This window comes from Paramormyrops kingsleyae, chromosome 7, assembly GCF_048594095.1.
Source record: "Paramormyrops kingsleyae isolate MSU_618 chromosome 7, PKINGS_0.4, whole genome shotgun sequence".
Classification (NCBI taxonomy): domain Eukaryota; kingdom Metazoa; phylum Chordata; class Actinopteri; order Osteoglossiformes; family Mormyridae; genus Paramormyrops; species Paramormyrops kingsleyae.
In genome coordinates, this window is record NC_132803.1 from 6,172,999 (window position 1) to 6,191,039 (window position 18,041).

Genomic DNA, 18,041 nt, shown 5'->3' on the forward strand with positions numbered 1-18,041 from the left:
ATCTGTGGTCTAGCGACTGAAGTTCTGCTTACAGAGGAATCGAAGGATTTCACACATTCGAATCTGTTCCTCAGAGAGTTACAGTCAGGGCAGGTGATGGAACGGTCCTTACAGATGACACTGCAGTTGTGACTCGCTGGGGCAGAACTCTGACCAGCTGTTTAAAGCTGATCTTCCGGCTAGAATGTTGGACATTTCTGGGTTCACGTTCCTGAGGGTGATATGGCTGGCAGGATCCTCATTGCTGAGGGTCCGAGTGGCCTGACCAGGCCAAGGGGACGCCCATATAACACCTGGCTGCAACAGATAGATATGCATTTCTGGAGGGTGGGACTGGACTGTGTGGTGGCCTTGGGGGTCGCCAACTGGGATCCCGAGTTGTGGTGTGGTGGGTGCACTGCACCAGTTCATGCTCCCCCACCTGACTTGACCTGAACAAAATTTTCCCAAGCCCAAGCATGTCGCATGTCTACTAAATGCCTGAGTGTGTCATATCATACCATATTCATATTTGACTTGTAATATTTGGAACTTACGATGGGTTCAACAAAATGTAACCCCATTGTAAGTCGAGTAGCATCTGAATATTATGTTTAAATGTTTATAAATTATTATTAAATATATTATTGATTGTATTATTAACCTCATTGCTGGTGAATTAAATGGTCACAAGGAGCAACATTGGAAAGAATTAGAATTGGACCTTTAATATATACAGCACATTGCTAAATAAATTACAAATAAATAAATTAATAAAGCATTAAATATTACATGTTTAAAAGTGAACAAGTACGTATTGTGCGTTTAAGGTATCAGTTCTTACAATTCAAAACTGTTCATTAGCTTTACATGAAATATACAAATATATCACCCATAATAGTAATTGTTATAGAAGTGGTTACTGAGTCAGAACATGTTGATTATTCTGGCCCTCCCCCCCCATACCCCCTTATCTCCATAGGTGAAGTCCGCTGTGAGCCCCCAAACAACAGGCTGGATAAATTTACGGGCACCATGACCTTTCAGGGGCAGAAGTACTCCCTGGACAATGAGAAGATCCTTCTCCGTGGTTGCAGATTGAGGAACACAGACTGGTGCTTTGGTCTGGTGATCTTTGGTGGTAAGGAGCATGTGTTAGTGTGATAATCCATTCATATGTTGATGTGAAAATGACTGATGAATTATTTAAGTCTTTGGTACAATTAAATGCCCTAAAATGTATGTCTTTAATCTGGCTTCATCTGTGTCTTTAGGTCACGAGACTAAGTTGATGCAGAACTGTGGCAAGACGACATTCAAGCGCACAAGCATTGACCACCTCATGAATGTGCTGGTCCTCTGTGTGAGTTCTGGTTTTATGGAAATTAGCACATGGGAGTCTTTGCTAAAAAGCTGAAGGTTTAAATCATATAAAGTCGACCATTGTACATCAGAGGCTTGGTTCAAACAGTAAATACCATTGAGTGAAACACTAAAATGTGTGTTGAAATTACCTCCCAGCTACAGACTAGACGGTTCATAACCCCTAGCTGCGGACTGACTGGTTCATAACCCCTAGCTGCGGACTGACTGGTTCATAACCCCCAGTTGTGGATTAACTGGTGTATAACCCCCAGCTGGGAACTAGCTGGTTTGTGTTGTGTTGCATTCTGACAAGGGGCTCTGTTTACTGCTCTTCAGATCTTTGGCTTCCTCGCCTTCATGTGCACCATTCTAGCCATTGGAAATGGGATCTGGGAGCACAAGGAGGGCACTGTGTTCACCGCATTCTTGCCCCGGGACGAAGGGGTGAATGCTTCCTTTTCTGCATTTCTCACCTTCTGGTCCTATGTCATCATCCTAAACACTGTGGTGCCCATATCTCTCTATGTCAGGTGGGCCCCCTCCCCTCTATCCATTTGTGACTTTCTATGTTTCAGTGCTTGTGGCCTTTGTCTGTATTTGCGTGTGGAGCCTCTTTTCTCCTGGTGTGTCTGTCCTAATGTCTTATTATTTTGCTGTTCCCTGAAAAACGAATGATATTTGGGTAGCTTAAAGGATGTCCCGGTCTTCTCTGCCTACCCAATTGATTAGCTTTATTCTATGCAATTTGAATCTACCAATCACATTTGTTTCATTTGCCTCGTCAGAATTTTCTGATTTCTGATTTGTTGGTTGGACAAAAAAAATCTCCAGAGCATTTCTAGTGGATAGTGGAGGAGGAATATTAGCTCATTCTTATTCCGGCGTATTCTTGTCAAAATGGTTGTAGTGTTGCATTGAATAAGGATCCTTGCTTCTTGTGGTTTAATTTATTAGATAAATAATTAGCTAGCTAGGTGACATTAATGACTAATCAGCCCTGATCAGAGGCTCCACTGACTCCTGAAACATCACAGCATTTCAGCAAGTATTTCATATTTGACAGTTTGCTAGTGTTTATGTCTGCGCTCAGTATAAATACGATTACCTGGTTAGATAGATTACGTGATGGATTTCACTTAAAGGACTCATACATAGATAAAAACACCATACAACGATTTCTGGTTCTCAAATCAAAGCTTGCTACCAGTAATTCAGTCACAGCTGCTGTTAGCTAGAACAACCAGGCGTCAGGACCAGCGCCTTCGGATCAAGTGGGCAGTTCAACCAGTAATATTACACCTTCCCTACCCACCTCTCACCAATAGTGCAAGTGACAGCATATTTCCTGCTGCTGAAAATCATCTAAGTGGCCTGAATAATATGAAAAGTCTTTCCTAAATGAATGTTTAGCCAGAAGTCTTGTGCATTTCATTGAGGCTGTTACCGATCTTTCGGTAATTAGCTTTTAATGTCGTCTCTCTCAAAGGAGCATCCTTACTGAATGTTCCTGTTCATGTTATATTCTCTTTTTTCATGTTCTTATATATCAGTTCATTAATTTAGTTCCAAATTTATGTTTAATATGCCAGTAGATTGTAAGTCAAAGTTTATGTTTGATTATCAGGCACTTCTGTTCAAAGCACCTTACACAAATCACATGATAATAATAATGATTAGTCTTTGCTGATTGGAGAGATGACCCCAAGAGCATAATGTGGGATTCACAAATACTTCAAACATGAAATAAGGAAATGTCCACGTGCTCTACTTACTTCTCTGGTCACAAGCTGCTACTGCACTGTGGTGTAACCATTATGTGAAATATTGCCCATGCAACATTTTTAATTGTCTCCCCCCCTCCCCCCCCCCATCTGAGCAATCTAAATCCAGGCCTGCTTAGCTTAAAAGTAATTGGAACAGATCTGTAATTTTGCCTTAAGTTCTGTTTATATCTGTTTGTATACTTGCCTGCCTGTAACTCTGTGTAAGTGTTACTATGGTTGTTTGTCCTCCTGTCTATTTGTGGCAGTGTGGAGATCATCCGATTGGGTAACAGCTTCTACATTGACTGGGACAGGAAGATGTATTACCCTCGCAGTGACACGCCCGCTGAGGCCCGCACTACCACTCTTAACGAGGAGCTCGGCCAGATCAAGTATATCTTTTCTGATAAGACTGGCACACTCACCCAGAACATCATGACCTTCAACAAGTGCTCTATCAATGGAAAGTCCTATGGTATGATCTGGCACCGTTGCTGCAACTAGAGTGTCTGCTCAGTGTCCATGAAACCGGTTTCAGCCTGTTTTAAATTCTTATTCTTACGATTCTTCCAGTTAAATGTTGATCAAAGACCAGTGTCCTGAATTGCTTTTAGCAACAGACAACAGACTAAGCTTTGTCATAAAATTCTCTCAAGTCCTGTGTAATCAAATTATCCTTAGAGAGAGAACCCTATGAAGGTTCCTATGAACAATTTAGATAAGTGTTCAGAACACATATCTGCTTAATTGCATTGTTGTTATGGTGATTATCGGAGACTCTTTTCCAAAAGTTACTTCTGGGATTGAGCTGATTTGATCCGTGACCATCTGGAATTTGCAAAGTACGTCATCAAGATAAAAATGGGCTTCAGTAGAAGCTTAGGCATTCAGCTTTTTATTTGACTGAGGTTCTAAATTCCCCTTTCAATGTTTCTAAATTCCAGCCGATGATGTTACCGTCATCAGCCCCATACAATGCCACACTCTTTAAACTTGTAACCAGCAATATGAGTTACTCTGTCATGTTCTTTTCCAGGTGATGTGTTGGACTTTGCCGGACAGAGAGTGGAGATAACAGAGGTGAGCTAACTAATGGTCTGAAATGCGTGTTAGCTTCAGGCATATGTTGTTACTCTCAACAATAATACACACTTACTTGCTACTAGTACTATGGTACGCATAATATAATGATGCTAAATGTTGTTATTGAAATATCAAAAGTATTGACATTCATCAGTGTTAATGATTTTTAAAGACATTGTTAATGTCTATTAAATTAGGTTTCATGGTGAAAATTACAGACAGTATCCAGATATGTGACCTACAGTAACATTGAGAGGATATAATGGTTTCGGCCTGCCAAAGCATAGGGTGCATTAAACCTTTCCTCAAAGTTTTCAAGAAATAATCCGACGTGAATAGCAATATGGGTTTTGAATTCTTGTTCAGGCATTTATGAATACTGTCAATGATAATGGTTGTGTCTCTTGTGGCCTTACAGAAGACCGAGAAAGTGGACTTCTCCTACAATCCACTGGCTGACCCCAAATTCTACTTCCATGACCACAGTCTGGTGGAGGCTGTGAAGCTGGAGGACCCAGAGGTGCACCAGTTCTTCCGTCTGCTGGGACTATGTCACACTGTCATGGCAGAGGAGAAGAAGGCCGGTGAGCTTTGGGCAGTGGGGGCAAAATCAGCCAAGTAACTAAGCTTGTAACCAAAGGCTTCTTTAAACTGGAATTACTGTGCTAGGGAACTAGGTTGTATAATTTCATATCCATTGGTATAGTTGTACTGACATGCAAGTCGCAAGTGAAATATTAATAGCTGCTTGTTTTCAGAAAGAACTGATATTTGACTGAAAGATGGCAAATTCAAGCAGAAATTGCTGTACATTCCCAAAGGATTATTTGGCCTAAATGCATTAGTCAGGGGTATGGAAAAAACTGTCTCATCAGACCATTTCTGTGAAACCCTATTTGCTTGGAAGGACCGAGGGGTCGTGCTGTTGGTTGGATTCCTTGTCTACTCAGTCGCATTGATGATCTATGTTTGAATCACACCCACTTTTTTCTAGTTTCTCTGGGTTGCCTGTCAGGTGCTTCCGCCTGGATGAGTTTCAGTGTTGGCAGCCTGTTAATATGCCAGTTTGACACTCCTCATGCTATTCCTGGCAGATGACATTTAATGTAGGCAAATGTAAGGTAATCCATGCAGGGAGCAGAAATATAAAGTACAGAAATTTTATGGGTTCTACTGAAATAAAGGTAGCTGATTATGTGAAAGACCTTGGTATGTATGTTGATACTTCCATGTCCCACTCTTGCCAGTGTGGGGAAGCAATTAAAAAGGCCAATAGGATGTTGGGTTACATCTCTAGGTGTGTGGAGTTTAAATCTAGGGAGGTGATCCTAAGATTATACAATTCCTCGGTAAGACCCCACCTAGAATATTGTGTGCAGGTTTGGTCACCATACCTTAAAAAGGAGATTGCTGCCTTGGAAAAGGTGCAACGTAGGGCTACGAGAATGATTCCTGGTCTTTGAGGAATGTCTTATGAGGAGAAGAGACTAAGGGGGGGCATGATCCAGGTATATAAGATTATAACAGGTCTGGATTCTGTTCAACTAAATAGTTAGTTCAATAATTGTTCAAGCTCAAGAACTCGTGATCATAGGTGGAAATAAGCTGGAGAACATTTAAAAGAGTGTGGAATAGTCTTCCTGCTAGTGTAGTGCAAGCTAAAACCTTGGGTTCATTTAAATCAGAGCTAGATAAGATTTTACCAGCTCTGAGCTATTAGTTGAGTTCTCCCCCAAATCAGCTTGATGGACCGAATGGCCTCCTCTCGTTTGTAAATTTCTTATGTTCTTTGTTCTTATACATCAAGGGTTTCAGCTTTATCACCAGGCAGACATGCCCCGACCAGCTAATATGCATTATTATAGTAATACTGTAGATTTTTCGTTTTTGAAATGAAAATGTAAAACTAACCTGAAAGTTAATTCTGAGCAGTGTCTAGTTGACTGTGATGTTATGTTGAACTACTCACTAAGCAGGTCTGGTTCCCTCTGCTCAGGTGACCTCCTGTACCAAGCCCAGTCGCCAGATGAGGGCGCCCTGGTCACCGCTGCCCGAAATTTTGGTTTTGTGTTCCGATCCCGCACCCCAGAAACAGTCAATATTGTGGAGATGGGCGTTCAGAAGAGCTATGAACTAGAGGCGATCCTGGACTTCAACAACGTCCGCAAGAGGATGTCTGTCATTGGTAAGTTTTCAGTACACTGGAACGCTTATGTTTATGCTTTGTAAAATTTATTTCCATTTATGAACTACTTGCATCAGAGGAACACATTAACACATCTACAGTGAAGAGACACCCCTTGAATGAAATTTCTCATGAATTTATCTGTGAAAAGCCTTCACCAGCTTATGCCCCCCATCTGCCCTATCCCATAGTACGCAGTCCAGAGGGGAAGCTCTCACTGTACTGTAAGGGTGCAGACACCATTGTGTACGAGAGACTGCACCCCTCCTGCAGCAAGCTTATGGACATCACCACTGAGCACCTGAATGTGAGTGGAGCCAATGTCGGAGCGGTGTGATACACAAGCAAACGTGTGTATGTATGTGTGCGTCTGGGGCTGTGTTTGTGTATGTGTGCAGAACGTGCTGTATTCGTGAACAAAAATTTGGTCAGAATGTCCCTACAGATACAGAAACTGCCGAAAAATAAATGTTGTCAGGATGCCTCTGCAAAACAAACACCTTCATGAATTTTACAAAACGCTAAACATTTGGATCTTTTTACTTGTTACAAGTAAACTTTGTTTGTTACCAGTTTTCTACTGTTTTTTTGGAACGGCGTAAGGAAATGTTAGTTGTTTTAAAATGGGATTCATCAGGAACATATTTGCAGACTTCTTCCCCACCTTCACCATGGACTTCAGCATGTGTGTGAATGTGTCATCTCTCTGCATATCCAACATCTCTCTGCATATCCAACATCTCTCTGCATATCCAACATCTCTCTGCATATCCAACATCTCTCTGCATATCCAACATCTCTCTGTACATCCAACATCTCTCTGTACATCCAACATCTCTCTGCATATCCAACATCTCTCTGCATATCCAACATCTCTCTGCATATCCAACATCTCTCTGTATATCCACAGGAGTTTGCAGGCGAGGGACTCCGCACACTGGTCCTGGCCCACAAAGAACTGGATGAGGCCTACTTTCAAAGCTGGAAGGCCCGGCACCACGAGGCCAGCACTGCCCTGGAGGAGCGCGAGGAGAAGCTGGACGAGCTCTATGAGGAGATAGAGAAAGACCTGCTGGTATGTAAGATGCCCTGTCAATGAAGCAGCTAATTCTGCCGTTAGCATGTAACACAACTAACCACCAAATATTATTTGCATATATGTATGTAAATAAAACATTTAAGACTTGGCAAAACCAAGTATAGATCTGAAAATGTTCTGTGTTGGATGTAATGTAACCCAGAATTCTTGAGACTGGTCAACAAAGTTTACAAAGTTTATCTGCATTATTTGTAAAATCAAAACAGAAGAAAATGATACCTAATGCAGGTATGTAAGACCTATAATATGAGTCTTCCAATGCTTCCTGCTATATACATGCATGCAATTGGGGATCCAGTAATGTTATGCTTTATTTATGCTTTTTAAATACATTCATCATCCATCATACAGCAGGAAAGCATTGTTGTGAATATTTCTCTGTGTGTGGATGTCTTCAGCTGTTAGGGGCTACAGCCATTGAGGACAAACTCCAAGATGGCGTCCCCCAGGCCATTGAGGAACTCTCTAAGGCCGACATAAAGATATGGGTGCTGACAGGTGACAAGCAGGGTGCGTCACCAATGATGAATCATTGTTCTTCGTGTGTCTTAAACCACATCATGCAGCAAACTCTTTTAAGATGAGCCCAGTCATAAGAGAATAACACAGAATAAAGCAGAATAAGATTATTAAACCTAATACCTAAAACTTCAGTTTCCATCTTTTTATTTTTTTAAATGATTTAAAAAGGTAGAGTAAAATTATACCTAATAATTATAACCAGATCTATTACTGTCTGCAAAAATATAGATCAGGGCTGCCCAGTTCCAGTCCTGGAGGACCAGTCCGCAATACGTTTGCAGATTTCCCAGCTTACCAACTAATTGTCAGGTTTAGTAGGTATGTTTGATTATGGAAATCTGCAAACTGGCCCTCCAGGACCGGAATTGGACAGCCCTAATTTAGATACTAGATTTAGGTGAAGATTTGTGTTATTTTAATTATTTTAACAGAGACAGCAGAGAACATTGGATACTCGTGCAACCTTCTACGAGAGGAGATGGATGAAGTGTTCATAGTGGCAGCAAACTCATCAGAAGAAGTGAAACAGGAGCTACAGTGAGAAGCAAATTAATTCAGATCTAAATTTGAAATAGTCACTACTATATATAAACCCTTGATATGCTGCTGTCTGCTTTCTGTACTTAGGAATGCAAGGAAGAAAATGAAGCCTGATTCAGAGGATGAGCCTATAATCATTGAAAGTGGAATTCTGGGTAAAAAGTCCAAGATGGTCGCTGATGAGACTGTAGATGGAGAGTATGGCTTGGTGATTAATGGACACAGTTTGGTAAGTAAGAGAATAGGTTGGGTCTTTTTCAACCTATCACAGCAGAGCTGTATGAAGTGTATTTTTTTGGATGAGTCCATCATCAGTAACTTATGTTTATTTTCTTAAATTGTATATTTTATAGAGGCCTGAACATCACACGGCTCTTTATTACACTTGAATTTCTTCTCTTCTATCTCTCTCTGTCTCTTCTTTCTGTTGTGTCAGGCCTTTGCCCTGGAGAAGGGCCTGGAACTGGGTTTCCTGCGGACAGCCAATATGTGTAAGACCGTGATCTGCTGCCGGGTCACACCCCTGCAGAAAGCCCAGGTGGTGCAGCTGGTCAAAAAGTACAAGAATGCTGTCACCCTCGCCATTGGGGACGGGGCCAACGACGTCAGCATGATCAAGGGTAGGTTACTGCAGGTCCACACGGAAGACACTGGGAGATACTTTCCGACAACAGAAAACGTAGCAAACTGCTACAACTGTGTTAGCTACAACAACAGACAGTCCATATCATACTGGATAAGGAGTCCATTATACGTCCAGTAGTATCCCATGTTTAAACCAGACTAATTTGCAAAAAAATAAATGAGTGTAACAGTGAGGTTTATTATTACTGTGGCTATAATTATTACTATAAACAACAACAAAAATGAATAGCAACAACAATAATAATAGAAAGATCAATCAATCTTTATTTATATGGCACTATTTTAACCACATGGTTTACAAAGTGTGTAAAATAACTGTGGTAATTTCATAAGTTTTGCACAGGGTCAGCAGAGGCTGTTTGTGTTGCATAAATGTTCTCTCTGGACAGAAAGTGTTAAATGGAAATGTATATTAAATAATTGATAAAGTAATTTAATACCAAGCTAATCCGTTTCATAATTTATGACCCTGCCAGTCACAGGAACCTTAGACTGTTCATTAATTAAGTGAATAATAACAGCTACTGCTATTTTGACATACGTAATATTCAAACATCACAACAGTTTTTTTTTAAGTACTGTGGAAATCGCTTATAGTGATCACATCTGTCTGCATGAATCACTATGAGCAGATGATCATTATAACCAATTTTTTTCTTCTTTATGTCTCAGGCAGATTGCCATCTAATTGACATTTGTATATTTATAACATGAATATAAGTTAATATAATATATAAATATGTGTTGCTATTTACTTACTTTTATTGACACGCTTTTCAAATAACAGTACTGCACAAATGAAGTTACTGAACTGTGTATAATTCAAATACACTATAATAGTTATGAATAATACATAATACATATAATAATACAATACAATTATGTACTGTACATAATATTCAATTCAATTTTATTTACACAGCACATTTTCCCAACATTTTATTATATGAAAGCCCCTACTGTAGTGTCACTGCTTCATCTCAGTGGCTTGTTTTTGCCGGTTTGTAATAAGCTTTGAGGAGTCAATATTTGTCACTGAGAGAAAATTACTTTTTTTTCCCGTCATGTTTTCTATGCACGCTGAATTAGCCTCAGGTAGCTAGCCAGAAGCAGACACGTTACTGCAAGGCAAGCTAGGCCAAAGTAAAGTTAAAACAATTTTTTTTTTAAAAGCATTACTGCGGTTTTAATTTTTTCTCATGGTTAAAGAGACCCAAAATGAACACTGTAAGCGGACTACTTCATTACTATAAGCGAATTAGTGTTTGTACAGGAATGATTCTGTCCCAAACTTTTCTACTGCATTTTTAAAAATCTGAGTATTAAAGAAAAATGACGCTTAAATTTGTCATTGCTTATAGAGAGGAGATTGCATGTTGATTACCCCTATTTTCATGGCATGTTAATGATTAAGGATATAGTATTAAGGATACTACAAATGGGATATTTTCCGGACTAGGGAAGCCATGATCTAGACTTGGTCCAGTTTGATTTAATAATTCATTTTCATTTGAAAAGTCAAAGAAAATGAAAATAATGAGTTTAATTAGAGTGGCATGCTGGCCTCATAGCTCGTGCCTTGGTTCTTTGTTGATGAATTCTCTACATCTTCATGTGGGATTCCTCAGGGAACTCTGATTTTCTCCTGTCCTCTTAAATTCTTCTAGGTTGATTGGAACCTCAGAACGATGTTGTGTGTGATTGGGTTCCCAATTAAGCTGTTCCCTATATTTGCTGGAATAGGATCACCCTGACTGCTACATTAGATACTGTATATGGTTATAGAAAATACACGATAATATGAACCTGAACTATTGTCTGTGTAAAGGGTGTAACCTTGGGCTGAACATTGGGGGTCTTGAGGTCTCCACCCATTTGGTGGGGGTTTGTATTGGCTGGTTTTGTAATTTACGCCCATATCTAGGCATAAAGTTGGAGCTTAAGAGCTTTCAACTCGATTAAGTGGAAGAAGGTCAGATCTGATCGTTTGAAATCTGTGCTTTTTTATTGGAGGCGATATTTACTTGTACGATATCCTTCTTCTTCCATCAAGCTAACAGTGTAATTTAATCAAGCAAATAATCAATGTTGTGTTTCCCCATAGTGCCACGGTGTGTTTATGGCGTGTTGTGGATGAGCAGTCCTGAGTTTGTCACTTTCTATGTGTTCTGGAAATGGGGTTTTCTTGGAAGTCTGCGTGTTATTGGCTTTGTGAGAATCTGTTGCTGTACCATCCATGTCTTTGTTTCTCTGCCCTGTTTTATGTCTCTGATCTGCTATAACACCCGTCTTCCCTGCTTTTCACTCGCTCCCTGCCTTCCTTTTAGTCCCCCATGTTATCCCGTCATTACCCTCCAGTCCTCTCGGTTACCCACTAGTCCATTTTCTCATCCTAGCATTCATCCTTCCATCACATCCCTCCATCTACTCATTACACACGTCTGCCTCACCCCCCGATCCCCCCCCCCCCCCTGCAGCGGCCCACATCGGTGTGGGTATCAGTGGCCAGGAGGGCATGCAGGCAGTGCTTTCCAGCGATTTCTCCTTCGCACAGTTCCGTTACCTGCAGCGCCTCCTGCTGGTCCACGGCCGCTGGTCTTACCTGCGCATGTGCAAGTTTCTGCGCTACTTCTTCTACAAGAACTTCACCTTCACCTTGGTACACTTCTGGTACGCCTTCTTCTGTGGGTTTTCTGCACAGGTAAGAGAAATACAGAGATAATTCCTAACAATTTCTCTATAAGATAATAGCATCACATGTGCTCTCTTTATGATAAAAAAAATTATTCTCTTGCAGACGGTATACGATGAATGGTTTATCACTCTGTACAACCTGGTCTACACTGCTCTTCCTGTGTTGGGAATGAGTCTGTTTGAGCAGGTAACCATCCGAACCAGACAATTAAACTGGACTGTGATCAATCAGAAAAAAATCAGAAAAATGTAATAGTGTTTTTTTTTTTTAATTACATTTCAAAAGCATATCTGATTTTCTTAAGGGAAGCAAACAAAAGAAGTACCCAACGTGGCAGTAGGAGCAAAAATTAAACTTGTTCCTTGAAGGAATACAGTGATCTGTTGCACTTATCAAATAATTGTGGAATATATGTAACTCAACTCATAAACATTGTGAATGACATTGTTAATGACTGAGGTTGATTCAGTGCAACCAATTACTCACTAATATGTATATAATTAAAGGCCATATCGTTAGATATATATTGTGCATATGTCCATTTGCGTGCAGGATGTTAATGATCGCTGGAGCTTCCAGTACCCACAGCTGTATGCCCCTGGGCAGCTGAACCTGTACTTCAACAAAGCCGCCTTCATCATGTGTGTCATGCACAGCTGCTACAGCTCCCTCGTGCTCTTTTTCGTCCCGTACGCCGCCATGTATGACACAGTGCGTGACGACGGCCGGGAAATCGCCGACTACCAGTCGTTTGCGCTGCTGGCTCAGACCTGTCTGCTCATTACCGTTTCCATCCAGGTAAGGGCATGACCAGCCAAGTCATGGAAACGTGCACTATCACCTCGAAGGTGGTCCTTAAGCAGACTCACAATAGCTGTACCCACTGTTTATCCGGTAAAGTGAAACAAACCCTACTCAAATCAAAATGCCTGTTTTCATTGCAAGTCTCTAATTAGATTACTAATCTGAGGACTGATTGGCTGAAGAGTCCTTACACCTGGGTTTGAATAGATGACCTAAATATTATCCTAAAAACCAGCATACACACTTTGCGGATAAGATTGCCCACCCTTGTATATATATCTCTAAATAGCCCCATATGGAGACCTTTCTCTTGAAATGTGTGCCTGCACATACCAGTGTGGAGCACATTCTTGCCAAAGGCTCTTAGAGCTCTCTTTACATTGCCCTTCCTCAGCTGGGGCTGGACACCGCTTACTGGACAGCAGTGAACCAGTTCTTTCTCTGGGGAAGCCTGGCGGTTTACTTTGCCATCACGTTCACCATGTACAGCAATGGCATGTACCTCATCTTCACCGCCTCCTTCCCCTTCATTGGTGAGCTCCCTTTATCTTGCATCCTCTTATCATTGCTTAACAGCAGACATGTCCTTATTTTGGGCTTCAGTATTGTTTGTTTCCTCCTTAGATTGTGTACTTTTAATGACCTGCATCAGCTAGATGGTTTAATCAACACATTTTCCTATAATATATAACAGTGTTTCCCAACCTAGTCCTCAGGGACCCCTAGCTAGTGCACATTTTTGCTCCCCCCCAGCCAAACAGTACACATTTTTGCTCCCCCTCAGGACCAAAAATGTGGATTGTCTGGGGTGCACGAGTGGTTTGGGAAACACTGATCTATAGCATTTAGTATGAGGCGTGCTAACGTGAGTATTTTATATACGACAGGCACGGCGAGAAACTCCCTGAATCAGCCCAATGTGTGGCTGACCATCATCCTTACATCAATCCTGTGTGTACTTCCAGTAGTGGCTTTCCGTTTCCTGCTCATCCAGCTGTACCCTACCATCAATGACAGGGTAGGAGACTAATCTTAAGCATCTATTTTAGATTGTTTGAACTCTTTGTAACATTTGATAGTTATTCTTGCTTCTATCCTCTGCTTTAATACCCATATACTCTTGCCATGAATATAGCCTTAGTTGCTGTCATGGTGTTAAGAATCAACATGACTTACAAGGCACTCTGTCAGGAAAAATGGTACAGAAAGAGTTGGACATTTGTTCTAGACCAAGATTTTGTTTCAACCTACTCAAGTGGTTGGTTGAAACAAAATCTTGGACTGGATTTTTACTTTCTGTAACTGAAATATCCATCTCTGGCTGCAGCTCTGGTACAGTTTTGTTCCCCAAGGTACAAACAACATTAATGTACCCCAATAACACAAAAATGTTCCTCAGAGTCCATTTCTGTACCTTGAAAGGTACATTTACCTACAGCTAGGGTACAATTGGCAGACCCTTGAATGTATAGCGCCAGTGACAAATAACTGTACCTATAATTCCTAAAAATTGGTATTTTTTATGACAATCTAGGAGGCTTGGTTAGGGTGTCCCCTGAGGGGCTCATCCCATACTGTGCAGGCCAGGAAATGAACCTGTTAGCATGAATGGATTTAATTTTTCCAGCAGTTTTAATCTTTATTCATTTATGACATTTGATATCTGCAGTTCATTCCCCCATCTCAAAATGTGTGAGATCTTCCAGCATGAACCTCTCTTACATAACCCTTCCCGTCGTGCCTTCTGAGAACCCAGATTTTCACAATCTCAAGCTCGGAATATATTCCTTTATGATAAGATAAAGTTTTCCAGTTTATGATTTAACAACAGCATATCAAATGATTTTTAAAAGTCATAATCTGAAGCTATCTGGTTCAAGACTCGGGGAATCTCAGTAAAATGTCTAGCTGTGTAAATGGGCAAAAATAGCTAGGCGACTAAAAATAATACTGATTCTTGTATTATTTTTAAGTATTTATTAATAAAAAAGAAGCACATACTTCGCCTGTGCCAGGACTCAGTGTTCATTCAATGCATTCAATAGCCCGATAAAAGAGTGGACATATTATTCATCGTCAAATCTAGTCTGTGCTGAAGGACGGACTTTCCCAGAACATTCAGTCACTTGACTGTTTGAGTGGTATCTGAGTGTGTCGAATGATAAACGGGCCGGTCAGTGTCTGGAGAGATGTGTGCTTAGTCATGTACCAGTTTCTGTTCCAGCTGGCTGTGAACTTGATAACAAGGGGCCCAGAAAAAACAGTGACACATGTCACTAGAGCTGCCCAGAGGGGCTTTGGAGCAGAATTAAACTGGCATGTGACGGAGATCTGAGTTCTGTTGCTTTGCTGATAATAGTTACTTGATTTTTCAGATTCTTCTTCGTAGTAAGGACGTTTCCAAAAGAGGATCACCAATAAGATAAAAATAGCTTTCCGTACTTGTGATGTTTTGTCTGCTTGTATATTCTGTCACTTGTTTCCTCCTGCTTTTGCTCTGACATTCCTCTCCATACTGTTTCCATACTGACCATTCCCTCCCAAATTTGTCCTCCTCTTCATCTTGTTCCTCAGGTGAGGTTCAAAGTGAGAGAAGCGAAGGCAGCTCCACCCCCGTTACCCAAGCGTGCCCGTCTCCGCCGCACCAGCTCCCGCCGCTCGGGCTACGCCTTCTCTCACACTCAGGGCTACGGTGACCTGGTGACCTCCAGGCGTTTCCTGCGGCGACCCGCCATCGGCCATGCGGGCGGGTTCAGTCCATCTGGCCGACAGCAAAGTTCCGCAAGGCAGGAGAGCCTCCCGCAGACGTACCGTGCTGTGGGAGAGGCCTCCAGACGCGTGTGAAAGGATCCAAGGCAGTTCGGACCAAGTTTGGTCCCCGTGGGACGTAGCACCTACGGCACAGAGTGTGTCTGTGGAACAGCAAGACCTTCAGTACAGCATGAAAAGGGATTTCATTAAAGACACAAAGAATTGCCCAGTGTTGAAGCAGTGAGGGATATTCTCCATGATATACCTGGAACCAGCACATTCAATGTACCTGGAACCAGCACATTCAATGTACCTGGAACCAGCACATTCAATGTACCTGGAACCAGCACATTCAAATGAGTGTCTGGAAGAAAACATCGTCTCTGTGGTGCAGGTTACTTCTGTGTCAGATATTCTTATTGCATGTTAAATATTATTTGAGATGACCAAGAATATAGTATTAATTGAATTTAATTTTATATTTGATTTGCTGGACACTAAAGACTTGGTGAGTGACCTCACACCTCCAGGGTTGTGACTGAGACACTGACTGGCTCTGTGTGTGTAAGTCCTCCCTGTGTTTATGTCGGTCTTCTCTGGATACTCTTCCGTCCTCCTGCAGTTCAAAAATATTTGTGTATGTGAATTGGTGTCTCTAAATTAGCCATGATATGGGCCCTGTGATAGACTGGCATCCAGTCCAAGGTGCCCTTTGCCAACGCCCTATGCCTCATGGGACAGACTCCCAGCTCCCCATGACTGTACTAGATAAGCAGTTACTGAAAATGAATGGATGATAAAGACCAAATTACAAATAATTTTCCACTTCTTGAGTTTGACTCCAAAACATTTTGGAATTTTCGTGATATCCTTATCAGGAATTAATCCTAATCAGTGACCTTTGTGGCCTTTTTAATAACTAAAATAAAAATACAGTGCCACTAATAACACTAATCATGCAGTATTTCTTTGTTTTTTTATTTCATTTTGATCTTTTGTATGTTTGTCAATCTGATCTGGTCAGTGCAATAATTCATTGCCAGCTAAACGAATCACCAAGTTCTTTAACCCGTAAATATACCAAACTGGTAGAGAGCCATGTTTAGAGACTCTGCTCATTCCAGACTCTATATGCATGTACTGTACTATGAAAACGTTTATATATTATATGGATTTATTATTGTTGCCTAAAACATCATTTTGTGTGGTCTAACTTATTTGCATACACAATTGGTTACCGGCCTTGGTACTGATTGGTGTATGGCATGTTTGTTTTTGTTTCAGGAATCGTAAATTCAATCCATACATGGAGTTTTATTCTTAACGATCCTTGTAGCCAGTTAGTGGTCATACATAGTATTTAGACTAATGCATTCCTGAGAAATCGCTTAAGTAAAATTCCATTATGACATGGTATAGGGCAAACAGAGCTAACAAAATAATTGTATTTCTGCATATACATGACTCTTCTAGGACGGAATTTAGGGTCTTTGGCTTAGGCAGTGGATTCTAACCTCTGAGACCTGCAGTCTGTGAAGGTTAATGCAATAGTCATTCAACTGTGATCAATGTTAGGTAAATAGTTTGACACAAAGATAATTTGTTGATTGTATATCAGTATGGTTTGATGTTTACAAAAGTAAAATTTTTCCTTTTTTGTTTTGTAAATTTTAATGAGGATTTTTTTTTAAAGGCCTAGATATACAGTAATAGGAATAGGAATGAGTTTGTGGCTTGATCAATCGCTCAGATTTTGAAGCACTTATTTTTTTCAAGGGACCAAAATCATAACAAGATGTCAGACACATTTTTCCCCATTACCTTCTCTATGCATTAAGGTAATACTGAAATACTTTTAGGCAAGACCAAATAGACCACAAATGCATGTTCATTAAATCTGTCCATATTGCCTAGAAAATATGCATGTCAGTTACTCCTTTGCGAATTTAGTAAAGTGCATATACACAGGCAGGAAACGGCATATTTTGGGGATACTTTTGTTACCTTTAATTATTATCTTTTAATATAACACAGTCATATATCAAACTGAAATGCAATACACTAAAGGATAATTGTGCTTAGAAATATGGTATTCCTGATTAAAGTTAAGAAAATTAGCGTTATCTGGGTTATTTATCTCTGATGCATTTTTTTCTGTTCAAATGTCATTGTGTTGTTTTCGAATAATCACTGCTTTATTTTGGCTGTAATGTCCAGATGTATCAGACTATAAATCTTTCACCGATTTTGATAAAAGATATGTTATGTGGAAAAATAAATGCATGATGTTTTTAGTAATACGGTTGTAGAATGTGCTTATTTGGATATATTGTAGCTCTAAAATTATGAATAAAGATCATGCCGAGAAGGATAAAATTTCCAGGAGGGGGACACGGGGGTGGGGGGGGGGGGACTTGTGACGCAGCAGCTCCGGCGCAGCCCAGCCCAGCCCAGTCTCCGGCTGTGCTGCCAAGACGTTCGCCTTTCCATCACTGGCGAATAAAAATGCATTTCTGCTGTTTCTCTTCCAGCCACCATAAAAACCAACTGGATGTTACTGACATCAGAATTAAAAGTCATTCGACTGATTGCGCCCCGGACCTGTAACGT

General features: G+C 40.7%; 2 protein-coding genes across 6 annotated transcripts in view; both read left to right on the top strand.

The window, feature by feature from the left end:
* atp8b5b (ATPase phospholipid transporting 8B5b) overlaps window positions 1-17,729 on the top strand; it is a 34,163-nt gene extending 16,434 nt beyond the window's left edge. For all 3 annotated transcript variants that reach the window (XM_023838931.2, XM_023838930.2, XM_023838932.2), the window contains 19 exons: window positions 962-1,120; window positions 1,254-1,342; window positions 1,681-1,874; window positions 3,374-3,582; window positions 4,144-4,187; window positions 4,609-4,774; window positions 6,187-6,375; window positions 6,567-6,682; window positions 7,286-7,450; window positions 7,873-7,984; window positions 8,428-8,533; window positions 8,624-8,765; window positions 8,973-9,156; window positions 11,659-11,882; window positions 11,979-12,062; window positions 12,429-12,674; window positions 13,075-13,213; window positions 13,568-13,698; window positions 15,255-17,729. In XM_023838931.2, coding sequence (XP_023694699.2) covers window positions 962-1,120; window positions 1,254-1,342; window positions 1,681-1,874; window positions 3,374-3,582; window positions 4,144-4,187; window positions 4,609-4,774; window positions 6,187-6,375; window positions 6,567-6,682; window positions 7,286-7,450; window positions 7,873-7,984; window positions 8,428-8,533; window positions 8,624-8,765; window positions 8,973-9,156; window positions 11,659-11,882; window positions 11,979-12,062; window positions 12,429-12,674; window positions 13,075-13,213; window positions 13,568-13,698; window positions 15,255-15,524 — 2,969 coding nt within the window. In that variant the 3' untranslated portion in view covers window positions 15,525-17,729. The remainder of the gene's footprint in view (window positions 1-961; window positions 1,121-1,253; window positions 1,343-1,680; window positions 1,875-3,373; window positions 3,583-4,143; window positions 4,188-4,608; window positions 4,775-6,186; window positions 6,376-6,566; window positions 6,683-7,285; window positions 7,451-7,872; window positions 7,985-8,427; window positions 8,534-8,623; window positions 8,766-8,972; window positions 9,157-11,658; window positions 11,883-11,978; window positions 12,063-12,428; window positions 12,675-13,074; window positions 13,214-13,567; window positions 13,699-15,254) is intronic.
* A 125-nt stretch (window positions 17,730-17,854) lies between these two features.
* Window positions 17,855-18,041, top strand: part of LOC111857782 (AP-4 complex accessory subunit RUSC2) — a 31,910-nt gene continuing 31,723 nt past the window's right edge. For all 3 annotated transcript variants that reach the window (XM_023838934.2, XM_023838939.2, XM_023838938.2), the window contains exon 1: window positions 17,855-18,039. The gene's annotated coding sequence lies outside the window, so the exon portion shown is untranslated. The remainder of the gene's footprint in view (window positions 18,040-18,041) is intronic.